The sequence below is a fragment of the Pogonomyrmex barbatus genome, unplaced genomic scaffold, assembly GCF_055798465.1.
Source record: "Pogonomyrmex barbatus isolate J1 unplaced genomic scaffold, ASM5579846v1 scaffold2, whole genome shotgun sequence".
NCBI classification, from domain to species: Eukaryota; Metazoa; Arthropoda; class Insecta; order Hymenoptera; family Formicidae; genus Pogonomyrmex; species Pogonomyrmex barbatus.
Window position 1 is genome coordinate 16338258 of NW_028297116.1, and position 22999 is coordinate 16361256.

Below are 22999 nucleotides of genomic sequence, written 5' to 3' on the forward strand. Positions count from 1 at the left end.
AATGGTATCGAACGTAGGTGGTGGCAGTCTAATCGAGTACACGCTTCCTTCATGTATTATTCAGCCAATCGCCGTGCCGTTGCATCAAAATGATTTGATCGATTCGAGATTCCAGTAAACATTCGCGGTCACCGAAGAGTTCGGCGGGTTTAATACGCGTGCATGATTTTCATCAAAGCGTGAAAGATGCTTCTTTAGGATGCGCAGAAACGCTCAAGTCTCAGGATTATTCAAACTCTTACCAAGTTACATTATCAAGTTAAACATTTACTCAGGATGTTACCGCCATTCTAACTATCCCTTAACATTTCTTTACAAGATAAAGAGCGCTTTGGAATAGCAAGAGGATGTAATGATGTAACTGTATATATTTACATAATGTATATATTTATGTAATAATTATCAATTAGTTAATGAATAATGTTAATTAAATCGAACACGATATATTTAAAGAACTAATTAATAAAACTCACAACAATCTTAGATAAACTGACAGTAAGCCGTTTCGAATTTGTCATGCGGCTAATAATGGGGAATTAAAAGTTAATTAGCCAATTAAACATTACCCCAAGCGTTATCAATTAAAACTTTCCCTATTAGCCAGATAGAAATTCTCGTTAATGGCCGCGTCCATTATCTCGTGCAAAAAGTCAGGCGTCAAGTTACTTTGCACTTTACTACGTTGCGACGTGTCCACCTCTCTTCGTTCCACTTTCGGTGACATTAGCTCCGTCATCGTCGTAAGGGCGCTGCAACATAAAGAACACAAGCTCGCCAAAAGCGGCGACCTCGGGGGAAGCTCGTTCTTGACAGCCCCAGTACAACGTGACACGAGGCCCGCGTGACGGGCTCCACCGACACCTACCCGCACTTTCCTCCCTTTACTGTAAAATTGATGTCCTTTATATATATTTCCGCGCAGGCACGCCGACAATTACGGTCGAGGGCAGCGGTCTCGACATGGACAGCATCTCCGTGGTATCCTCCGTAGCACCACCCCACATATACCAATGTAAGTGTCCAAGAGCATAAATCACTGATCGTCGTCACCTCCCTTGTCACTCGGCGCTCTTTTTCCCGCCTCCGTTATCCCGATGTATCCGAAGCGTCTCTGCTCTGATTCTCTGTGTATGCATTTTTGTCTTTTCCTCCGACCGACATCCGTTTTCTTCTATCAGCGATCGCAGAGTGGCCGGAACCAATCGGTAACCAATCGTGAATACGTAAAAACTTTTTTGGATTAATAATTATAACAGTTCTTTCTCTAACAGTTCTTCTCTATCTAAATAATTATGCGTTACAATAAAATATTCATATAATTAAAAATAATTAAACAATATATTTAATAATTAAACAATTTATTTATTTTTTTCTGCTTACGAATCTCCTCAAAGTTCTTTAAAATCGACGACAGTTTGAAAAATCAAACGATATGGTTGCTCTAGTATTCTGGTCACCCTATAGTCATTATCTCTTGGTGTGTGTGTGTGTGTGTGTGTGTGTGTGTGTGTGTGTGTGTGTGTGTGTGTGTGTGTGTGTGTGTGTGTGTGTGTGTGTGTGTGTGTGTGTGCGCGCGCGCGCGCGCGCGTATGTGTGGTGAGTGAGTGAGTGAGTGAGTGAGTGAGTGAGTGAGTGAGTGAGTGAGTGAATGAATGAGTGAGTGAGTGAGTGAACATTTGCCTTAATATGGTGAACGATGGTTCCGAAAGGGCGTTCACCAAATAAATCATCGTTTTTCTCGATGCGTGAAAGCCTAACCGATGCCGAGGGCCCCCAAGGATGTCCTCGATACAAGTCTTGCCTGCTATATGGTCTGAATGCATGTGCATGCACATACCGTAAACCTGACAGAGATGACAAGAACGAGCTATGCCCACGAAAAGGACTTTTTGCACGCGAGCAGAATCGCTGCACGACGCGTTGTGTGTTCTTTATGTGACTTGCATCGACTACCATTCGCTGTGTTATAGGACAACAGGCTAATGCTTGATGAAAACGACACGTGAAACGTGATTTCATGTGTTTAGTATAAAAAATAACGTGAAAACGTGAATGAATAAATTAACAGCTTATCGCTGGTCTGATTTGACTTTACACATCTTGCTATATACCGCCTCTGATTATTAACAAATCACTTACGTTTCTCTCTCTCTCTCTCTCTCTCTCTCTCTCTCTCTCTCTCTTTCTCTATTATTACTTTTATTTTTACACAAGACAAGTATATTTTTCTAATATTTATATTTACGCGATGTGTAATCGTTGAGTATTTTTCATCGATTTTCCATTTTAACGCATAGGGCTTGTATCCCCTCCGCGCATATCTCATTACATTACATTACATTTCTGCAAACTGTGTGTCTATCGCTCTTCCCATTCCCGTTTCGAGTGCTCGAGATCGTTACGGAAAATTAATGGTACATCGACACGCAACCTTCTGCTTACAGCCGCAACCACACCGAAAGACTGCAGCCCCACACTGTCGCCATTGAATGCATTCTCAAGGTCTATGGACAATTCCTCGCTATCGCGATCGGTCGAGCAACTATCCAGCCCGCTGGAATCCGAGCCGAGGAGGAACAAGCAGCCACCACCTGTCGTCGCACCTGCCGCGCATTCGCGATCGTCCGCCACTCGTGGCGGCACATGGGGCTCCATTTCAAGGTAAGGAAGCCTCGTCCCGTTACAAAAATTCTGAACATTTTATCGCGCAAAACGGATCGAGAGCAGTTCGCCATGCAAATGACATTAAACTCAATTCCGATAATTATTTCTTATATAATTATTTTTGCTCTCCCTACACATCGTTCTTGGCGACATCGATCGAGTGAAATATCGATTATTTAGCCCGTTGCGTAAACATTTAATGGCAATTATCGCCGGAGGAACGAATTTTTATCCATAAATACGAATTAAATTGTTTTCTCATGATGGATAATTTATACGTGATGTATAATACAGAGCGGACGGTCACGAATAATAGCTTCGATGGAATAAAAAGCATTGGGAAGTTAATGACGAGAATCACTCTGTGGAAACGATTTATTAGCATGACGATGAATGGTTTTACCAAGTGCACGATGTATTCATTGATTTTACAATCTCGTGCGCTTGCATGTAACAACCGTTATACCGTCGACATTTTTGTACTTTGATGACAATCATTTTTGTACTTTGTACTCTTAGTATTACTTCAACGGAGTGTATGATTATCATGCAAGTACTTACTAACTATGTACTTACTTCCTAACAATGTACAAACGAGTGAAATGAACTCATAACACGATAGAAAGGAAATTGTGATTTTACGACAACAATTACTTTATATTATAGCAAATGGAAGCGATGAAGATCTCCGTGATATATAAAAATAAACTTAAAAAAAAAACTGTGACATAAAATAATAATTCTCTAATCAGATCTTTTTTTTTGGATACAATAGAAATCTGTCAATTTTTTTCATCATATCCATTGAATATCGTAACCGATACATTGATAAGACTTACATTCGCGACCTAATTTTATTCTAAATAAATGGTACCGAATCGCTTTTTAGCTGTATAAAATATTACATAAGAAAGATTGTATCATAATTTTTTATTATCCCATCAAATTGATAAGATAAAGCACGGAAAACATTAGCTTTACTTCCAAACAATCTAATTTTTTTGTTTCGAATTATCTCATATTTGTAAAATTAATTAAAGTTATGTAAAAAAATATTCATTTATTAATTATATTTTCTAAGTCAAATTATAATTTTGCATTATGTGGTTTTTAACAGAAGACAATCGATATTTTGTCATTATTATTTTGTCGTTATTACTTAATAATGATTAAATATTACAATTTATATAAAAAGAAACAAGAAATATATAATTATGATATAATTATATGATATAATTATATATATATATATATATATATATATAGTATAATATTTTCAATTAAATTGTCAACATATAGAACATGCTTAAATAAAAGAAAGTAAAAATATGTTTCTCCTTTCGGTCGGAGAGGAGAATTATTGCATCAACGTGAATGGATCGATATTCTCTCTTCAGAGTGTTTGCCCGTTCGCGACATCGGAAGACGGCAAACAGTTCCAGCGGTGGCACCGGCGGGAATGAGGGCTCAGATGGCTTTGATCCATATCGATCGTGGTCACCACTCACCGAGGAGGGTTACGCTGAGAAACTTCGTTTACTCCGAGAAGCAGCATCCGTACCCATGGAACGATGGCGAGCTCCGACCGTTTTAGCCTGGTTAGAGGTGGCTCTCGGGATGCCACAATATGGTCCGCGATGTGCTGAGAATGTCAAATCGGGCAAGGTAAACGATTTATCACTTGTCCCATCAGCGAGCTTTAAATCGGTTTAACCTGTTGATAGAAGTGTGAAGAATTTTTATCCTGTAACCGTTCTCTGTTTGACTAAGCTGACTGATGACTGATCTTGATCGTGTCAAAGATTTATCTTTTATATAAGTCTTTTTTCTGATTTTTGTATTTTATAGCAATAATCTACAAAACAGTTTCATTTGATTAAAAAATTTATTTATCAGTTTAGTCTTTACTATGATATTATTTTCAGGTTCTACTTGAACTAAGCGACGCCGAATTGGAAGCTGGTTTAGGTGTAACTCATCCGCTTCATCGAAAGAAGCTGCGCCTGGCCATTGAGGAACATCGGCACCCGAGTCACGTTCGTTACCCCTGTATCGCTCAACTCGGTCACACCTGGGTAAGTTCCGAGTGGCTGCCGGATCTCGGCTTGGCCCAATACTCGGAAAGTTTTGCTACCAATATGGTAGACGCACGTATGCTGGATCATCTGAGTAAGAAAGAGCTTGAGAAACTGCTTGGAGTTACGAGGAAGTTTCATCAGGCCAGTATCGTTCATGGTATTCACTTGCTGCGGATGCTAAACTATGATCGACAGGTGAGCGAATTTGATTATCGATTGCAATAAAATTACAAGGTTTTGTTACATTTACATTACATTTCAAGGATATAGATGAAGATAAATCAAGACTAATTATCAGTTGATTATGAAGATTAATCCAATGATTATGATTAAATAATATCATCATAGAGATAACGTCATGCTTTTACGATAGGCTCTCGCTGTCAGGAGACATCAATGCGAACAGGTTGATACGGATCCTTTGGTCTGGACAAATCAAAGGTTCATTCGGTGGGCAAGGAACATCGATCTTACAGAATATGCCGAGAATTTGAAAGGTAAATTGTATTTCGGCGAGGTTATCTATATATGTTTTTAAAATTAAAATATATCACACGACTATATGACATTAGATTACAATTTCTAAAATTTTGTAAAATTATAAATTTATGAATTTATAAATTTAGTATACAAATTTGTTAAAAGAATACAAAATTATTATTCTTCATATATATATATATATATATATATATATATATATATATATATATATATTCTTTTATTTTTACATTCTTTTAGCAAATATTATTACAATGATTGCAGTGTTGTGCATATCTTAAAATAAACATACAAAAATATACACAAATTGAAAAGTATTCTTCTTTCATCTTTAAGCCCAATAATACTTGACAAATTATCAAAATAATTTATCTTTAACAAGAAAAAAATCTTTTCTCCACAGACTCGGGTGTGCACGGTGCTCTGGTTGTATTGGAGCCATCATTTACTGGTGACACCATGGCCACCGCCTTGGGTATACCGCCGGCCAAACACATGATTAGACGACACCTTACCGCCGAATTAGAAGCGCTCGTTCTGCCAGCAAGGTATTCAGTCTACTGTCATCCGGACGCGACACTGGACAACGCTCACTAATCGGCATGATGTCATCGTTGTTCTCGACATTGCCGACATGGGACGATGTCTTTGGAATATCAATTGGCATCTACGAAACGTATTCGGGCATTTCTTGCTTCAAAGAAATCTCCTTAGAGCGCTTCAAAAATTTAATCATCAAATTTAAGATTTTCTCGAAGTCACTCGGATTAAACTTATTTTCTCTACATTTTATATGTCACATTCTGAACATCTTTTGGCGAGTCATGCAAGAAAATGAATATACCTTTTAAGTGTACGGAGTTGGAGAAATCATTACTACACTTGTTTACGAAATCAAAGGAATTATTGAGCCAGTATTAAAGTAGCGCTTATTGCTAAAATTGTTTATATGAATTTATATAAATTGTTTATATGAATTTATTTCTTGAAACAACACTATTCATTGCTCTTTTTACCATATCGTGCATTAGTCAAAAGAAAGATGAAAAAAAGATTTGATTCTGAAATACGGGTAAGATAAATAAAAGACAATAAAACGGAAATGATATTTTTTTTCATGTATGTTTATTACGAAAGAAGTGCTCTTGGGAGATTTCGAGGCAGGAATATAATGAGGGATAAAGTCGTGTTTGTTTCACTCCTTATCTCCCAACTGACTTGTATCGACTTGTAAGTCGACCAAAGTCGGTGTATTCTCGAAACAGAAACAGCAGGTGCAAGTTGTAAAGTAACGAACGACGATCACGTCGAATTTCGCGTCTAATCCATGTGCGACGGTCAAAGTTAAAATCATAAATCGAATTGCATCGTAGATCGTACTCGATCTTCGGTTCTTGATCGAGACAGTAGAGGTTTTCGCTAGAGTATCAAAGAGCATCAGTCAATTATTTATTTACAGGAATATTTCGTGCGCGGACATAGTCGAGAGTAACTTTTTCTACTTTCTCTCGATAGGAGAAACGTTTTCGAGAAGCTTTTACGCAGAAACGAAATTTTGAGGGACTTCGTTCAATGAAGCGCGTTCCTCGCTTCTTTATTGCGAGCGATCGATACTCGCGTCGAATAAAATAGCGTTAGCTCGGAAAAAGGAGAGAAAGAGAGAAAGAATTGTTACTGTATAGTCGCCGTTAATCAATAGGCAGTTACTTTTCCAGAATTTCTACGAGTAAAGTTAGTTATATCGTGTAAGAAACGTATTCGTGAACTTCCGCAAAAAGCTTTCGTAATCGATAGAACGTAATTTAACTATCGCTAAGGAATCTCGAGAGGAAGTTGTAAATATTCTGGGAACCAACTCGGAAATGAAAAAGCTATGAAGGGAGTGCACGATTCTTATTTGGATTTTATGATGCTCTTTTTGGAACACGTGGATAATTGCTAATTTGAATTGCCAATTTAATTCGATTGGACTCATTTTAACTTTTACAGTTTCTAGTAAAAGTCCTCATTGATATTGAGTGGACATCAAGCTGCGCTAAAAATTACTAATGGCCTCGATGAATTGCCTTTATCAAGCACATCAAGTAATTAAAATTAAAATTTAACTGAAATGTGAACTCCCTTAATATATCGAGCTATAGATAGAGCAAAAGCGTGCTCGTTCGACGACTCTCGATCGCGTCGAACGTCGCAAAAAAAAGGTACTCGTAGTCTTAATACACATGCCATACCTGGATATATCGGGCATACACACACGTAAAAACAGTACAGTTACAATCAACATTTATAGATAAAATGTACATATACAAACATACGCGATTATCACCCAGTGGAACGTGCCAGAGTACTTCGTCGGAGTACTCGGCACAGTTGCAGCGCGCGATTCGCTGGGTCTGCAGTCCACTCGATCGCGGATCCACCGGTAATGTTTTTCATAGCTGAGCCGTAGCCCACAGCTGCCGCCTGCACTGCACTGCGCTATGTACAGCACATGTTAATCTTAGTGATCGTGGTGTAATCCTTGGTCAGAAACCTCGTCCCCTCGCCCACTCTCTTCTGTATATCTCCGGAAGATTATCTGGAAGCAGAAAATATCTTCCATTCATTTAGGCAACCCTCAAGCAAAACTTTTAATAGATTTCTTGTTAGACGAATCGTGTTACTGGTAACCCCCCCCCCCCCCTTCTTATTAATAGTATTGCGAAAAAAACTGTTTCATTTGTCTTTCCCTTGGTGTTTCGTGAACGAGACTTCCCGAATGTTTCTCTGGCCAGGAATCACACCACTTGCATTATGATTCCTTTTATCTTTTTCTGATTTGCCAATTTTGATATTTACATATATCTTTGACTGTTCGATGTTTACTCTCGTTGACTGGTTAGCGTGGCTGGAAATGCGTCTCAGTCGGTCCTACAGGGCCATCCTTGGCGTATTGGCAGCCCAGTAAACATTATACATTACTCTATATCGGTGGTGCACAAAATGCTTGTGTATGTATATTTATGTTGTAACTAGATATTCATTATAAGATAGATTTCGTTCTATCGTCAGGCACCTACAGCGAGCCACTATCAATACTTATCGATCCAATCCAATAAGTCACAGGATCAAAGAGAAATTTACAAAATAGCACATGTTAATAAAAAGCACAAATAAAAATGCTAGTTAGCTAAATATATTCAATTGTCTCGCGTGTCCTGTACTTTGAAATTTCAAACGAACGATTTGAATCGTTATATTGAAATATTCGCGAGAGAAGATAAATACTCAAAGAGTGGTTCGCTGTAATACGTGTCACACGTGTGTGTGTGTCCGAGGTATGTGCATATCAGGCGATCAAGGGCGCCAAGGTGTACGCAAGAAGGCGTGCATGAAAAGGGTGGTGTGCGTGTGTGCGTAGAAGTCAGCTGGAGGTGGTCCCGAGGAACAGCACCGGGGGTGGTCGTCCGATGAGCACCGCGAGTGCAGGAGGTAGTCTCGGTCGTGGGAGCAGGGCACTGCATCTACAGCATCATCAGAGCTCGCTGTCGGCCCTCCACATGACGGCGAATCACACCGGCACCGTCGACAGACGCAGATCTAGCCTCAGGGTAACGTACCGTTTAGATTCAACGAGGGTCTGGTCCGCGCACAAGCACACCAGAAACTCGATGCCACCTCCCTGCCTCGCCTCTGCACTTCCCTTAACTCTTTCGAACGAAGAGTATCGCTAATTTGGCCTAATTGCCGAGGTAATCATCTGATGTAGCCCAAAGTAGCCTCTGAGCATACCTGTGCTCGCTTTTTTCCTTCATAAAAATACACAAATCTCTTATATTGTACTAGTAGAATGGAATAATTAATTTTTCAATTTTTTAATTTAGTCTAGAAAGTGATAAGGATAGTGCAAGCTCTTTTAGAGAGTTATCTCGTGGCGAGTTGCTTCTTTAAGCCTATGCTTGTTTTTATCATAATCATTGCATCCTAGAAGATTTGATATTTAGAGAAATGATATCTGTGTAATATTCTTAATATTTTCCCTATGGATAGATTACGCATTACTTCTTTTTTTCTTTATTCAGCCTTTAAAAGAGAAGACTTGGGAAGTATACATTATTTAATTATTAAATGTAAAAAATTTTTTATTTTAAAATAATAAAAATATTTATTTAATTCTCCCACGCCAACTTATATACATTATGTGCTATCGAGAAATTATTTATTATTTTCTGCGGTACTGTTTCCTCAACCATATTAACAATTAGATAAATAATCAATACACGCTGTATGGATAATCAATTATATAACGCAGATAAAAATGCAGAAACTCATCAAAACCGATCGATTATTCCATTTTAAATGTAATCGCATTGTGCAGTCATTTACTCTCGTTCCACGTTCCTTTTTCGCGCTCACTTTTATGCTTTTCATCTGTGCGACCATTAGCTCTTTATTTTTGTTAATTATTGGCACGACTGCATGGCATCGCTTAGTTAAGAACGCTCGCATAATACCCTACAGCGAAATATTTTCTCTTGATAACGTAATTGATCCTCGTCAAGAAACAAATTATGAACAATAATACTTTTGAAATTAACTTGGAATCTCTCAATTTTATTAAAAACTAAACAGAATAAAATGTACATCATAATAAAAGAATCATATTTAATAAGTATTATTATATAATATTAATATTTAACATATTAAATAATTTTTAACATGCTAAATAAAACGCATATTTTCCTATCAATCGTTGATCGCAACATCATGTTTTTATAAGTGATGAATAAATAACAACTAAACTAAAGTGTTCCAATGTGCAATGCATTTGTTTGGTAGAATTAATAATTTTAAATTTATTATATGAAATATAAAAAAATTATTTATTTTGCTACATGAAAAAAAGTTTCAGTTAGTACAAACAGTTGAAAGATTTCATACGACGAGAGTCAATAACAGAATTTCACGCTGTGAGCTATGAGCTCGACCTAACGTTAATCATTGTCCCTGCATCCTGTGGATCGTCGCAGACCTGCAGTCTTCTTTACTTGAAAAAGGTTCGGTATTTATTACATATAAATATATATATACATATATATACCCATTGTTTTTTTCTCTAAAAAGTTCTTTGTATATTGTTCTATATCATAGAACCCTCATTATAAAATCAATCGATCCGCTGCATTGTTGCGTATTGGTTAATTATAGCACACGGTTTTGCAAAGTCTCTAATAAACCGGCAATTTATATTACATTAATTTCAGTATAATCAATTATTTTCATCTCAACTTAATCAACTTTTTTTTGTTTGAATTTGTAAGAGACTTTGTAAAAGCGGTCTTTGCGCGGTCTTTGCGCGAACAAATGAGTAAGCCATGAGTAAGCCATCGTGTCTATCTTCTAGCATTTCTGTTAAAATCAATATCTATATGATTTCTCGAAAAAAAAAAAATTATCATACGCTGCGATCAAATAATTTATTGTTATCTTTTTATAGACATATATATCTTAATCGCGACAATCAGATTAATATCTCGATCAATCGCAAAGTCGTGCCCGTATTCTTTTCGAGGAAAGTAAAATAGGCATCATCAGTATGGCAAATGTATCGTGGAACGACGAAGCGTTTTTCTCACGTGAAGCGCTTCCTCGCTCGAGAAACGAAATCCTTGATCTCAGCGAAGCAGGCAGAGAAGAGGGAAGTTTCCGATTAACGTGATTAATTGATCAATTCTATTCGAAGTGAGGCTTCGCTGAGATCCAGACGGCTTCTATAGATCTCGACCTCGATCGCACAGACCCTGAAAATGCGAGCAAAGGAGTAATCGAACGATAAGTTTGATTGTACAAGATTGTACGGACCAATCGGACTAATCGAGTAATTTTTGTTGTTGTGTCCGGTCTGTCGAGCGCGAGACACCAGAACGCGATCCCATTGAATCAGCGTCAGAGAACCGCTCGCAAGGGAAAAGAGAAAAAGACTGATGGAGTACGAGCCTAAGCCTTGCAGCCGTATTATTCATAATCATAGAGAAATAGATCGTGGAAACATCTCCTCCTTGTATTTAATCATCTACTTATATCTCTTTGTTTTCCGTCTTTGTAGTCCAACTAGATTGCCAGACAATCTGCCGCGCTGAGAAAAGGACGTATATTTGCGCGGAGGAGAACGGATTTTATTCATCGTTTTTTTATTCATCACCGCAGAAATGTATATTTAAAATCCGAGCTTATTCGTTCGTTGAGAAGCAGAAAATGTTACGGAAATATTTGTATATTTTATTTATTTGTAGAAACATTTCGTTTATTTTACAAAATTTTTTTGATGAAAAATTTATCAGATTAATAATTATTTTAATAATTAAATTTACATTTCAATTGTCGCTGCCGTTGGAATTGGGTTACACGATAATTATTTCACATTCTGCGACGTAAATAAATTGAAAATACTAGGAGAGGGAAGCAACAAAATATTCCAGAGTCTGTATCGGGTACTATTCAGACGTCGTGAAATTGCGCATCCCCTAATCCCGCGATTATACCCTATTCTCAGCGCTAAAGGTACACCGACGAAAGCGTTATGCCACTGTAAACACTGTATATAACGAGCATATACATTAGCCAAACACGTGTCCTCCTCATGTATGTAAGCAGAGTGTCTTCAAGGTACACCTTTATAGCGAGTAGCAGTTAAAATTACGCATTATGCAGCTCGAATTACGTAGCAGACGTTCGTATTTGTAGCGGGCCATTATTTATGATTGCAAAAAGGCACCGCGACTGCCCGTCATAATCGATTGTGTAAATATAAACTGACGATATCAATGTGAAAATTTAGCGTGTGGATTCTTAATCGAACCTTATTTCTCGTCCTTTTGCTAGTTGTCGTGGAGGAGCTCACAGGTATGCGCCATTAATATACATTCAAGTGTGTACTTATATTCGTGTAGTGTCCCTCACACGTATTTCCAATAATCCCGCTGTATCACTCGTTGTATCACTTGGATATATTGTGATTGATAATCAGAACGGGTCCACCGCATTTTGCTGACCTCGCTGCAAAATGACGAGAAATTGGTAAAAACGATGGGCTCTTCTCTTTGTCATAGCACGTGCACTGTTTCCATCGCTTTTATCACTTCAATCGTTCTGCTATCCAGCGAATCCTCAATTTTTGTCTCATATTTGTCGATCCTCTCATTCTAGAAGATACAGCGTGTCACGATGAAATTTAGATGGCAATATTTTATAAATAATAATACTCAGAATATTATTCCATTAATGTCTGTCTTAATAAAGAAGAAGATCTCAATTTTTGACAGTTGCTATCTAAATTTCCACATTTTGTAGTTTCTTCTCACTTAATTCACAGTCATTACTTCAGTAACGCAAAAATTCAAATGAAACTTGAACTGAGAAACATTTAAGAGACATTCCGATCTTTCGGATGCCTTTTAAAAATTTTCTTTGTAAACGTCACTTACTCTTTCGTGTTGTCTGAGTCGTTTCTATCAGTACTTTGGGCATTTGCCGGTCGCTCGTTTGCTCGTAGCTTCGACCTCTCTTTGGAAAGTCGAGATCCACCGCCTGAGCAAATTTTTCGGGTTACGGTCTTTTTAATCGAGACGTACGACGATATCTTTTCGCAGGGATCCCTGAGCAGGGCTTTCGGTCTCCGGCCTAGAAGCGAGAAGGCATCGCCGTCATCGTCCTCAGACACCGGGAGCCTCGCCAGCCAATGCCAATACATGAGCAGCAGCGTCCGCAGCAACTCGCCGCCGCCACCGCAACTTCCACCGCGGCCGATGTCGACCGGCGGCGGCAAGCGGCACCGACGGGTGAAGAGCATCGGCGACATCGAGTACATAAGCTCGGCCGCGGTCAGCACTCCGGTCTGACAGGAGGGTAGGCCCCATCACTCGGGGCCTTACCGCAGTCTGAGCGAGCGCGGTTACTCCTCCTCCTCGTACTCCTCGTCCCAGTACGGCTCGTATTCGGGTTACAGCAACGTCCTGACGGGTGGCGATCAGTATCAGCAATATCAGCACCAGTCAGGCGGCAATTACTATCAGCAGCTGCAGGGCGGTTATTACTCGCCGCAGAGTTCCGGACCTCCCTTCCCGGGCGTGCAGAGATACGGCAGTCTGGCCGAGGAAGCATGGTCGTCGTGCTCGACCAAGGGGGACGGTCCCGCGGGAGTTTCCAAAACTAATCCCAGGACTTATCTAGCTTAGCCCTGCTCGCCGCAACGTTGAAGACTCGCTGAAAGACGTGGACGTGCGTTTGAGAGTGACATGATCGTGCGCACCGACAGTGTGCCAATGTAATATTTTTCGAGAGAAAAATGCATCCCTGTTGTGTTTGTAAATCGACCTTATCTTTTACCTGTCTCATTGCACGTGGATACTCGATGATATAATTCGATGAACAGCTTATGGCAAGAAAGAAAAAAATCGCAAGAATATCATGTCGCGCGCTTGTCGGAGCCAAATGTTAATCAGTGCAATATTTTGCATATATTTCAAGTGTGGCTCGCTATATCAGCTGTACCTATATGATTTAAAGAGATGATTATCACCAAGCTACTATAGAATATATCGCTAATCTAAATCTAAAATCTCCTGAGCTTTTTGACATATTTCATGTTTTGACATAAGAACGTTATCGAGATGACCTGATCGAATTTACAATTAATTTAGGGGATTGATGCGATCCCGATAATCATCATCGTTACAATAAGTCGAAATGATTACACAACTTGTTATATAACAACTATAGACAATACGTTAGTTGGACGACGGTCTACGAAAGTACGAATCCGAGCAATTTACGATACGATTATATCTAAAGTTCTAATAAATGGGAAATAACATCGATGATATTTCAAAGTTATTCTCAATCACAAATAATTATACATCGTACAAATAGGCAGCATATCGTGATGTTAAGAGGCATAAAAAATGTCTGACCAAATTTTATGAATCGAGTCACCAACCGATATATATATATATATATATATATATATATATATATATATATATATCTGATGGAAGTAAATAAGATATAAAAGAATATAATTATGATCACAGATTATTAAGATTACAAATTAAGATTACAGATAAGCGAACTAATAATGAAACTTGTTTTAGTTCAATCGATATACTACGGTGACAATATCTCACAACACAAACGGTTCGCCAGGATTATATTTTATTGCTATCATTGCGAATGGCATCTCTCTGTCAAGATATAATTACAATTTAAATTGTGAACTCATTCCTATATAAGCTAGCACGAAAGAATCGTATCGTAAGCATTATTAAAGAATATTTTCGCTTGTGAATCGATCTTTACGAACGAATGAATGACTTCGAAAGATCTAACGTGACATCAGCTGGCTGGAAAAATAATTGCAACGACGCGTTATCGATATCCCTCGTGTACGTATGCGCATATAATACGCACGTTTATGTGTATTTTTACGTTATATTTTCTATCGATATATGTACGTGTGTGAGTTTCCTATGACCACTTAACTGGAAACTTTCTCGGATAAGCGCGAAATAAAATAATACATCCACTCGAGCTAAATGTGTTAAATACTGTGAAATTATAATGAATATAGACCAGAATCGCATCACGAAGACATCTAGTCTTCCATCGTGTTTCGCAGCGCGTTACGTTGAATCCATTCCGTTCTTCGTTATTCCTGAACCAAAAAGAAAGAATCGGGAATCAATTGTTGCTGCGACGAATTCCTTTTCTATCGCATTGGCACACGAAAATTTTCTTCAGAAGTAGTTCAATCCATCTCTCAAGCTAAGATCTATGTGCGAACAGTTTAAGAAGGACTACTCTCCAGATGATGCGATAATTTTTCATTACGTATCTACAATATAATTATTTATGCGATTATCGCGAGACACGCTACGATGGGAAAGCAAACGTAAACGAAATGATTCGTGTGCGACGCGATTTAATCTAAGTGCCAGAAAACTCGAGTGTGCTTAATTCGTAATTACGGCACACTGCCGAAATATATTGTACGTTCGGCTCATTGTATATCATTACGTTAATACACAAAGTTTCCCCAGTGTTCTTATATTACGCTCGTGCGATCGCAAGGGAAAAGAAAGGCGATATTTTGCAGATAACGCACATATTTAACGTGATATTTATTCGTAGATTATAATCATTTTTTTATATTTATGCGGATGCCCGCGTGTTCGATCGTCAGATTATTTGATTCTACAACAATCGGAAGGCGAACGATCAGGACCACACAATACACTTTATTATCAGACTAGTATTACCATCGTTTCGCGAGATGCAAACGGCGAATTAATACGCTAGCTATTGTGACATCCGTATACCTAAGTAATTTATTTATATAAATTAATTTAGGTCTAATTTATTTATATACAATATATATTATCGCGCAACGCGCGGCTGATACCTCGCTTGAACGCAGCAGATCGACGTGTTTGTTTATGTATATTGGTCGCAGCGCGCGATTACATATTTCAATACAAAACTGTTGTAAATGTGCTCAGTAACGTCTGTATATATTTGTGTGAACTGTATCTAAACATTTGGGAAAAAAAATTAAATAAACGATTGCCTTTACTTCTATGTGATGAATCTTTCCGCGAAAATGGTCATCTCAACATTTCCAATATAATCGATTATCTTTATTTATTACAAAAAAAATTATTATAATATCGTAAATGACATAGATAAAACATTTTTGATAATATTCTACAATATAATTATCACATATATATGAATACAGTCTTAACATTACAATCTTAACAGTATCAATTGTTTTAAATAAAATCTTACGAATGTTTTATACTAAAATGCAAATAGCTTTTAGGATTAATATGTTAATTTAAATATGTATAGTATGCACAACCATTTACATCTATAGTATGATATATAAGTAATAATATGATAACATATCAAGATTAAAATATTTATCATTAAATAAAACTTTTGGAATTATACACATATTTCTTTATCAACATTTTCACGCGCCTGTATTTATCTCTTTGTATTTACTCATTATTGATTTCATGGATGGATATCTTTTTATTTGGAGATGTCTAAAAAGAAAAAAAATTTTTAATAATTATTAAAAAATATGAAGAAAAAAAGACAAAACAAGAGTGTTTCAGTAATACATTAAATTAAAATTTTTCAGTAAATATAAACCAATAGATTACATCAATATTATAATTTTCTATTTATAACAATAATATAAATTTAATATTACACATGTGTGCTATATATAACAATTACATTGCTGAGTAGAAAATTATAACATTTAATATTAATATTAATTTAATAATTTACAATTCATCATCAATTTATGATGTCAGAAGTATTAGTTATAATAATACCGGATCTACTACCAAAGAAATTATTAAATTGGATTAAAACAGGAAAGAAGAAAACAGAATCATAAAAAAAATCCTCTTTTATAATTGGAATTTTCATAATTTTTATTCCTTAATATTTAACGTCACAGTTGTGTGTGCGAAAAAGAAAAAAATTAATTGTATCAGAACAAAAAAAATTCAATATTAAAAAAGAAATTACAGAAGTTATAGAGAAATGACAGCTAAAGCAATAGCGAAACAAGAAACACTTGCGATTTTATCCAAAAAGACTTCTATAAACGACCAAGTCGATGTAATCGTGTAAAATGTAACATTAATAAACACAAAATAACGACAATATGTAATGTTATGGTAATGTTATGTTTATTAGATTATATTTTTTATTTTTCTGAAATATTATCCAAAACGGTAGCTTTGTTACAAAATTTTTTTAAAATGAATATCTTTGATAATCAATCTGTACTCGGCATTATCATAGAATCTTTCTGACGTTATGAATTGGCAACGAATTGCAAAGTGTAACAATATTTACCATAGATGGACAGCTGCAAAAACTTTTACAATTTTATTTGCAATTCAATTTCTTCAAAGTTCCTTCTGTTTTAGAGACTTTATTTGATAAAGATGCTTTAATAAAATGTTTGTTTTTTGTTTGGACTGGAGTTTTGATCGAACCGATACTAAGTGACTTTGTACTGAGTGACTTTGTTTTACAGATCTTACTTGATAAAAATTCTTTAATAGAACTTTTGCTCTTTATTTGAATTGGAGTTTTGATCGAACCGGTACTAAGCATACTGAGTGATTTTGTTTTACAGATCTCACTTGATGAAGATCCTTTAATAGCAGTTTTGCTTTTTGATTCAACCGGAGTTTTGATCGAACCGGTATTAAATGTAGATTTAAGAGTAACATCGTCTTTTCTTCTTGTTTGTTCAATCACTGTTTCACCACTGAAATCATCAGCTGTAGAATTCGATTGTTGTATAATGCAAATGTCGTTTGAATTTAAGTTATCATATTTAAAATTGTTTATTTCCTTCGAAACTGATAAATTTTTATCAATCTCCAATTTCTCGACAGATTTTATCAAAGGAAGATAATCATTTGAATTAGCTTGGAATTCTAATTTTCTTCTTCTTTTTTCTGATTTTTCTATTTGACTATTTGTAAATTCAGGAGTCGTATAGAGTGTCATGTCATTTGATTGTGTAAATTTGTTATACAACTGACTTACTTTCATTGTTATAAGTGGAGTGCTCATCCGATTCGACAAGTTTGACGTAGTGTCGGGAAATGGTGTCGATGTATATATATAATTCATAGATACCTCAAGAATATTATTATTATTATTATTATTATTATTATTATTATTATTGTTATTATTATTATTATAGTTATCTTTATGAACGTTTATAATTTTTTCATTATTTTTGCAAGGTGTAATATATTTGTCATTCATATTTATTATACATTGTGAATCTATCTTATTATCTTGAATTTCTATTATCTCTTTCGTTTTCTTTTTCGTTTTCTTCTTATTAGAAGTTAATTTTCTTGAGCTTTGTTTTACTGCTTTGTCGGTAACTTTCTCTTCAACAATTATTTTTTTCTTAGATTTAGTGGGCTTTGCAAAAAATGACTGATCTTCTTGCCAATTTTTAGCCTGAAGTTCTTCCAATTTTGCAAATCGCAAATCACAATCTTTCACTTCTATATACATCATATCCCAAAATCCGTGCAAATCTGTACAAGTTATCAATATATCATTGTTTTTACTAATGCAATCTTGTATTAAACCGTGGAACTGTTTAAACTTCTCCTTAATTAACATAACTGTTTGTCCCACTGCTTGATTAATTCGATATCGAACATCCTCTGCAGTATCATGTCGCGATTGAATTTCAGACCACTTTTTGCAAAGTTTCTGAAGTCTATCTTTTTCGTTATTTAACATATGCTCAAAATATTTGACAGTATATTCTTCTTCTCCCTTTATCATGTCAGAATTATCCGTAACAATATCTTTTATTGCAAGTTTATTGGACGTGCTTAATGATTCTGAAACATAAGAAAGATTAGAATTATTTTACTTATTTCTGCTGCTTTCTCTCTTAATATTATTATATTATAATTTATTATATTATAATTTTTATATTATTAAAATGTCTCCTAAAATATATTAAATTTTTTTGAATTATTTTGTATTATTTTTTTCTTCTATTATTGACAAATGTATGAAGAATCAATATATAAACCAAAAATATATTTAACACAAAATAAAATACATAGACAATATTTTGCATTTGTAAGACAAAATCTTTGGCATCTAATAATCTATTTTTAATTTTTTAATTTATATATTAATATAAATTTGAGATAATTAATTAATGTTAATGTAATTATTAAGTCATGCTCTTATATGCAAGACAATATGAAAAGATTAATAGCGGAAGTACAAATAATATTTTTAAACAACTTGCAATGAAATAAATATAATGAAGCAACCAATTGGCAATTGTAAAGGAAGAACAACAAACAACTTTGACATATTCGAATATTAATTTAATATTCTTTTTAGCAGTTCTTTTAGCTAATAAATTAAGAAATAAAAAAGAAGATTATTACGCGTTAAAAAGATTGTGTCTTCCTGAGTATTGTCTTTGTATTTTATTTCATTATGTAAAGAAAATTCTGATATACCAAATGGATTTTCCGTATTGCTGTTGTTCAACGTTGATCTTTCCATTGAATTTATTTGCCTTATCGGCGAAATATTTAAAATTTCTTGTTCGCCTATCGACACTTTCAATGTAATTGCCTCTATGGAATCAGAATCACAATTAACTGATTTTTTAATAATGGTAGTAATATTTTCCGCTGATTTATCACATGCAAAAATATCATTTTTATTTGACGAATTATCTTCTATTAACATTTCTTGAGATAAAGTTATCTTAGGTAACCCAGCGGGAGGATTAAATTTATGATTAGATGGAGCAAATGATTTCCGTTTTTTGACATCAGACTTGACTTTATCGGTCCTTATTTTTTCTCCGGACGAAGTCGCACATGTTTCTTTTGTCGCAGATGTTGCCTTAGCTAACAATCGTTTTTCCGTAGCTTTTGTAATTCTTTTTTTAATATTGGAATTCTTTTGCTCTTGTCCAATTGATTTTTTCTTTTTCGTAGGTTCAAATGCAGTGTTAGATATCGGGGAATAAAAAGAATGACGAACAATTCCGACTATAAAGGGGGGTTTTTTCGTTTTTTTCTTTCTCTCTTGCTCCGCTTTCCAATTTGAAAATTTTATTTTATCTGCAACATTAAATGTGTTTTTGAAACGTCGAGATTTTTGTTTAGTCAAATAATTTTTATAAATATTTCGATAACAAATATACACATATAGTATTTACTATTTTAATATCTATAAACTATAAACTATTTTAATATCACTGTAAAATGAAAGATTCTACTTTTTACGAGATAAACAAACTAAACAAACACTGCAGTATGATTGTTATTTTTCATTATATTATTTATATCAGATTAAGTTTGATAAAAAAAACTTTTTATGTATACTTTATATAAATAATAATAGATAGTTATATATATAGTTATATATATAGAATATGATGTCACATAATTCTAAGAATAAATACAAGTACTTCATTATCATAGATCATTTATATAGAGTATCTGACATTCTGGATCAGACACTCTGTATAAATGAAGATTCCAAATAAAACAAGACCTGATAATTGCATAATATTTTCATAATCTCAACTCACCATTCTGTAACACGCTGCGCGGAATGTTTTCCTTCCGATTTTCTTCAAACTCTTGCGTCCTGCGTTTCTTGCGTCTTTCTTGTTGTTCATGAGCAATGTTAACTTTAATTTTTCTCGCATTACCGAAAGTGGATGGCGGATTCTTATATCGTTTCTTAATGTCCGACATTTCTTTTTTTAAATAACAATCGCTCGCAATAAGAACACTAATTATATGGAGTTTCTCAGAAGAAATCAAATAAAACTATTTTCTGTGATCACAAAATGATTCTTTTTCTCTTCTTTCTTTTTGTATTTAGTGGCACCTGTTCTTTTACAAAGACAATATAATTTTAAGTTAAAAGTGATAAATTACTCAATATTATAGATATTAAGGAACAAAATAAAAAAACAAAGACATAAATACCAACTCAAAAATTACGTAAAACAGAAAAGATATGTACATTCCACTCTCTCTAAGGCCTCTAATAGATTGCGACGATTCGCAACTTGCGACCGTTTAATTTCTTTCTTGTGATGTTGACACCTGTCCTATTCCACAACAATTCAGGTGATGATTTAACACGTAAACACATTTGACTTTCGCAACCGGCAAAATACTATTAAAGATAATCGCTCTAATGATTTATCCTAATCATCGATGAACCCTATTTATTAAATGTATCTATCTACAACATAAAAATATTTGATTTTTATTAAAACTGTGTTTTTATTATTATTAGCCGAACTTAATACCCAAATGACTATGGATACAAAATTTTATAGCGATACATAATTGTTACTTTGTAAATATATACATATATATTTATTTATGAAGAGAGAGAGAGAGAGAGAGAGAGAGAGAGAGAGAAAGCATAATATTTTCTAGTTAATATTCATTTCATATTTATAAAAAATTTATAGAAATTATCAGCTGTGAAAATATTACTTATGTATGTGTTATTTATGTACTAAGAAAATTATTTCCGTATTAAATACTATTAATTAATTCCATGTTAAATACTTTTTTTATTTATTTTTCTATTACAAAAATTATATACAAAAAAATATAATAAATTTTTGTAATAAATATGATAAAATAATGAAAATAATATGAATAAAATTATATATTAATATATATGCGTAACATTATTAGCGCATGATAAAATAAAATTCAAAAACACTCAAGTCATCAAAAATTATATAGCGCGAAGGAGTGCATTTCAATAGATAAAACGATCAATTAAAGATTAATGATTATTGATCTTTACTGTTAGATCTCTAATAATAAATTGATCTTTAGATCAATTACATTAACGAATTATTCAATCGTAATGCAACTATTGCGTTTATTGAATAGAGGCTATAAATTCATAAATTTAATATTATGATATTATGATTCAATAAGAGGTGATTTTCTATAATTTGATAATAGATAATTTTTTATAAGTCTCAAACCTCAAAATTTAAGCCTTAAAAAATTAACTAATCAATCATTTTTCCTCACATTCGACTATGATTAATCAATTTCTTACAAGATGATTTCATGTGATATACCACAAAAGTTTTTGAAAGCGTAGATTCGTTGTAGAATAGTGAAAATTTTAAGTCTCCAGAAATTCTCTATCGTGTATCCAATCAATGCTTCAATAAATTTGTCGACACATGAAGTAGCAGCCTAAGACTTAAATCATCTCGAGTAATGTCTGTATTAAACTAAAAAGATCAAGAAGTGAGTAAATTAATATTATTATATATATATATACATTTTTTTTAAATTAAATTAAGTTAAAGTTAATGACTTATAAAATTAATTTAGTTACGTTAAAAGTTACATAAGCAAAAAATTAATTTAGTTAAAAATTGCGTTAAAATTAAATTAAGTTAAACTAAAAGTTAATTTTAAAGAACAATTTTAAAGAACAAATTAAAGTACTCTGAATAACAAAATAAATTACATTAAATCATCAAATAAATTTAATATTATATTTGTAAATTAATTTTATAAAATAACAAAGAAATATTTTTTATATAATACATACACTTTTATCTTTCTTCACATTAAAAAAAAAAAGAGAAAAAACGTAAGAAGTTCAGTTAAACAAAAATCTGTTCTTCATCACTGCGTCTGTTTGCTAAAACTAAAACTTATCTCGCTTTCGTCAAACTTTAAATATATATATATATATATATATATATATATATATATATATTATTTTAAATACAACAAGTGTACATTAGTTTAGCTACAAAAGAACAGACCTAAGAATAGACCTAGTGTTGCCAACCAAAATACAATCGTATAAGTATATTCACGTGTATCGTGAATAAAATGAATCATCTTCTTCTAACATTTAAATGCGTGTTTTCATCATTTAAAGAGTAATACGGTATAAAAGAAAGCAAACTGGATGATAACAAAATAAATAAAAATTCTATTCTCATTCAAAATAATTTAAAATCATATTTTAAAAATTATCTTTCAAATTGATTGGTTCATATCTGTAGATTCAACCGACGGTTTCGAACATTATCCAAAAGCAGCTCAACCATTGGCTCATGAGCATATCAAATTCAATGGAATAGGACAAGAAATGAATTTGTTAAT

General features: G+C 34.1%; 2 protein-coding genes across 19 annotated transcripts in view; one reads left to right on the forward strand and one right to left on the reverse strand.

Moving 5' to 3' along the window:
* The window catches only part of Liprin-gamma (liprin protein kazrin), a 123638-nt gene extending 107793 nt beyond the window's left edge, over positions 1–15845 (forward strand). For 4 of the 12 annotated variants that reach the window (XM_089076551.1, XM_011646535.3, XM_089076542.1 and 1 more), the window contains 10 exons: positions 923–1012; positions 2445–2661; positions 4062–4329; positions 4590–4937; positions 5116–5239; positions 5644–5788; positions 8641–8830; positions 10250–10276; positions 12102–12122; positions 12869–15845. In XM_089076551.1, the coding sequence (XP_088932677.1) occupies positions 923–1012; positions 2445–2661; positions 4062–4329; positions 4590–4937; positions 5116–5239; positions 5644–5788; positions 8641–8830; positions 10250–10276; positions 12102–12122; positions 12869–13117 (1679 nt within the window). In that variant the 3' untranslated portion in view covers positions 13118–15845. The other 8 variants (XM_089076543.1, XM_089076548.1, XM_089076544.1 and 5 more) reach the window with 7 other exon arrangements.
* A 43-nt stretch (positions 15846–15888) lies between these two features.
* On the reverse strand, positions 15889–22134 carry LOC105432046 (uncharacterized). Of its 7 annotated transcripts, XM_089076556.1 has the most exons (6): positions 21927–22134; positions 20856–21080; positions 20413–20717; positions 19325–19939; positions 17154–18682; positions 15889–16324 (listed from the first exon to the last, which is right to left on the reverse strand). In XM_089076556.1, exons 3-5 carry the CDS (start codon positions 20579–20581, stop codon positions 17187–17189), a joined length of 2280 nt encoding a protein of 759 aa, XP_088932682.1. In that variant the 5' UTR covers positions 20582–20717; positions 20856–21080; positions 21927–22134; the 3' UTR covers positions 15889–16324; positions 17154–17186. The 7 variants fall into 7 exon arrangements, with proteins under 7 accessions (XP_088932682.1, XP_088932681.1, XP_088932687.1 ...); XM_089076555.1 differs by lacking the exon at positions 21927–22134 and having other exon boundaries at positions 20856–21153; XM_089076561.1 differs by lacking the exon at positions 21927–22134 and having other exon boundaries at positions 20413–20722.
* Between the last annotated feature and the right edge of the window lie 865 nt (positions 22135–22999).

What these genes read in the sequence shown, in the direction of transcription:
- LOC105432046 (XM_089076556.1), bottom strand. Translation starts at nt 20,581, where the DNA reads ATGTCGGACATTAAGAAACGATATAAGAATCCGCCATCCACTTTCGGT. An exon ending in GCGCAGCGTGTTACAGAATG is followed by an intron (nt 19,940 to 20,412) that starts GTGAGTTGAGAT and finishes TTAATGTTGCAG; the next exon opens with ATAAAATAAAATTTTCAAAT. An exon ending in CAATACGGAAAATCCATTTG is followed by an intron (nt 18,683 to 19,324) that starts GTATATCAGAAT and finishes CTTATGTTTCAG; the next exon opens with AATCATTAAGCACGTCCAAT.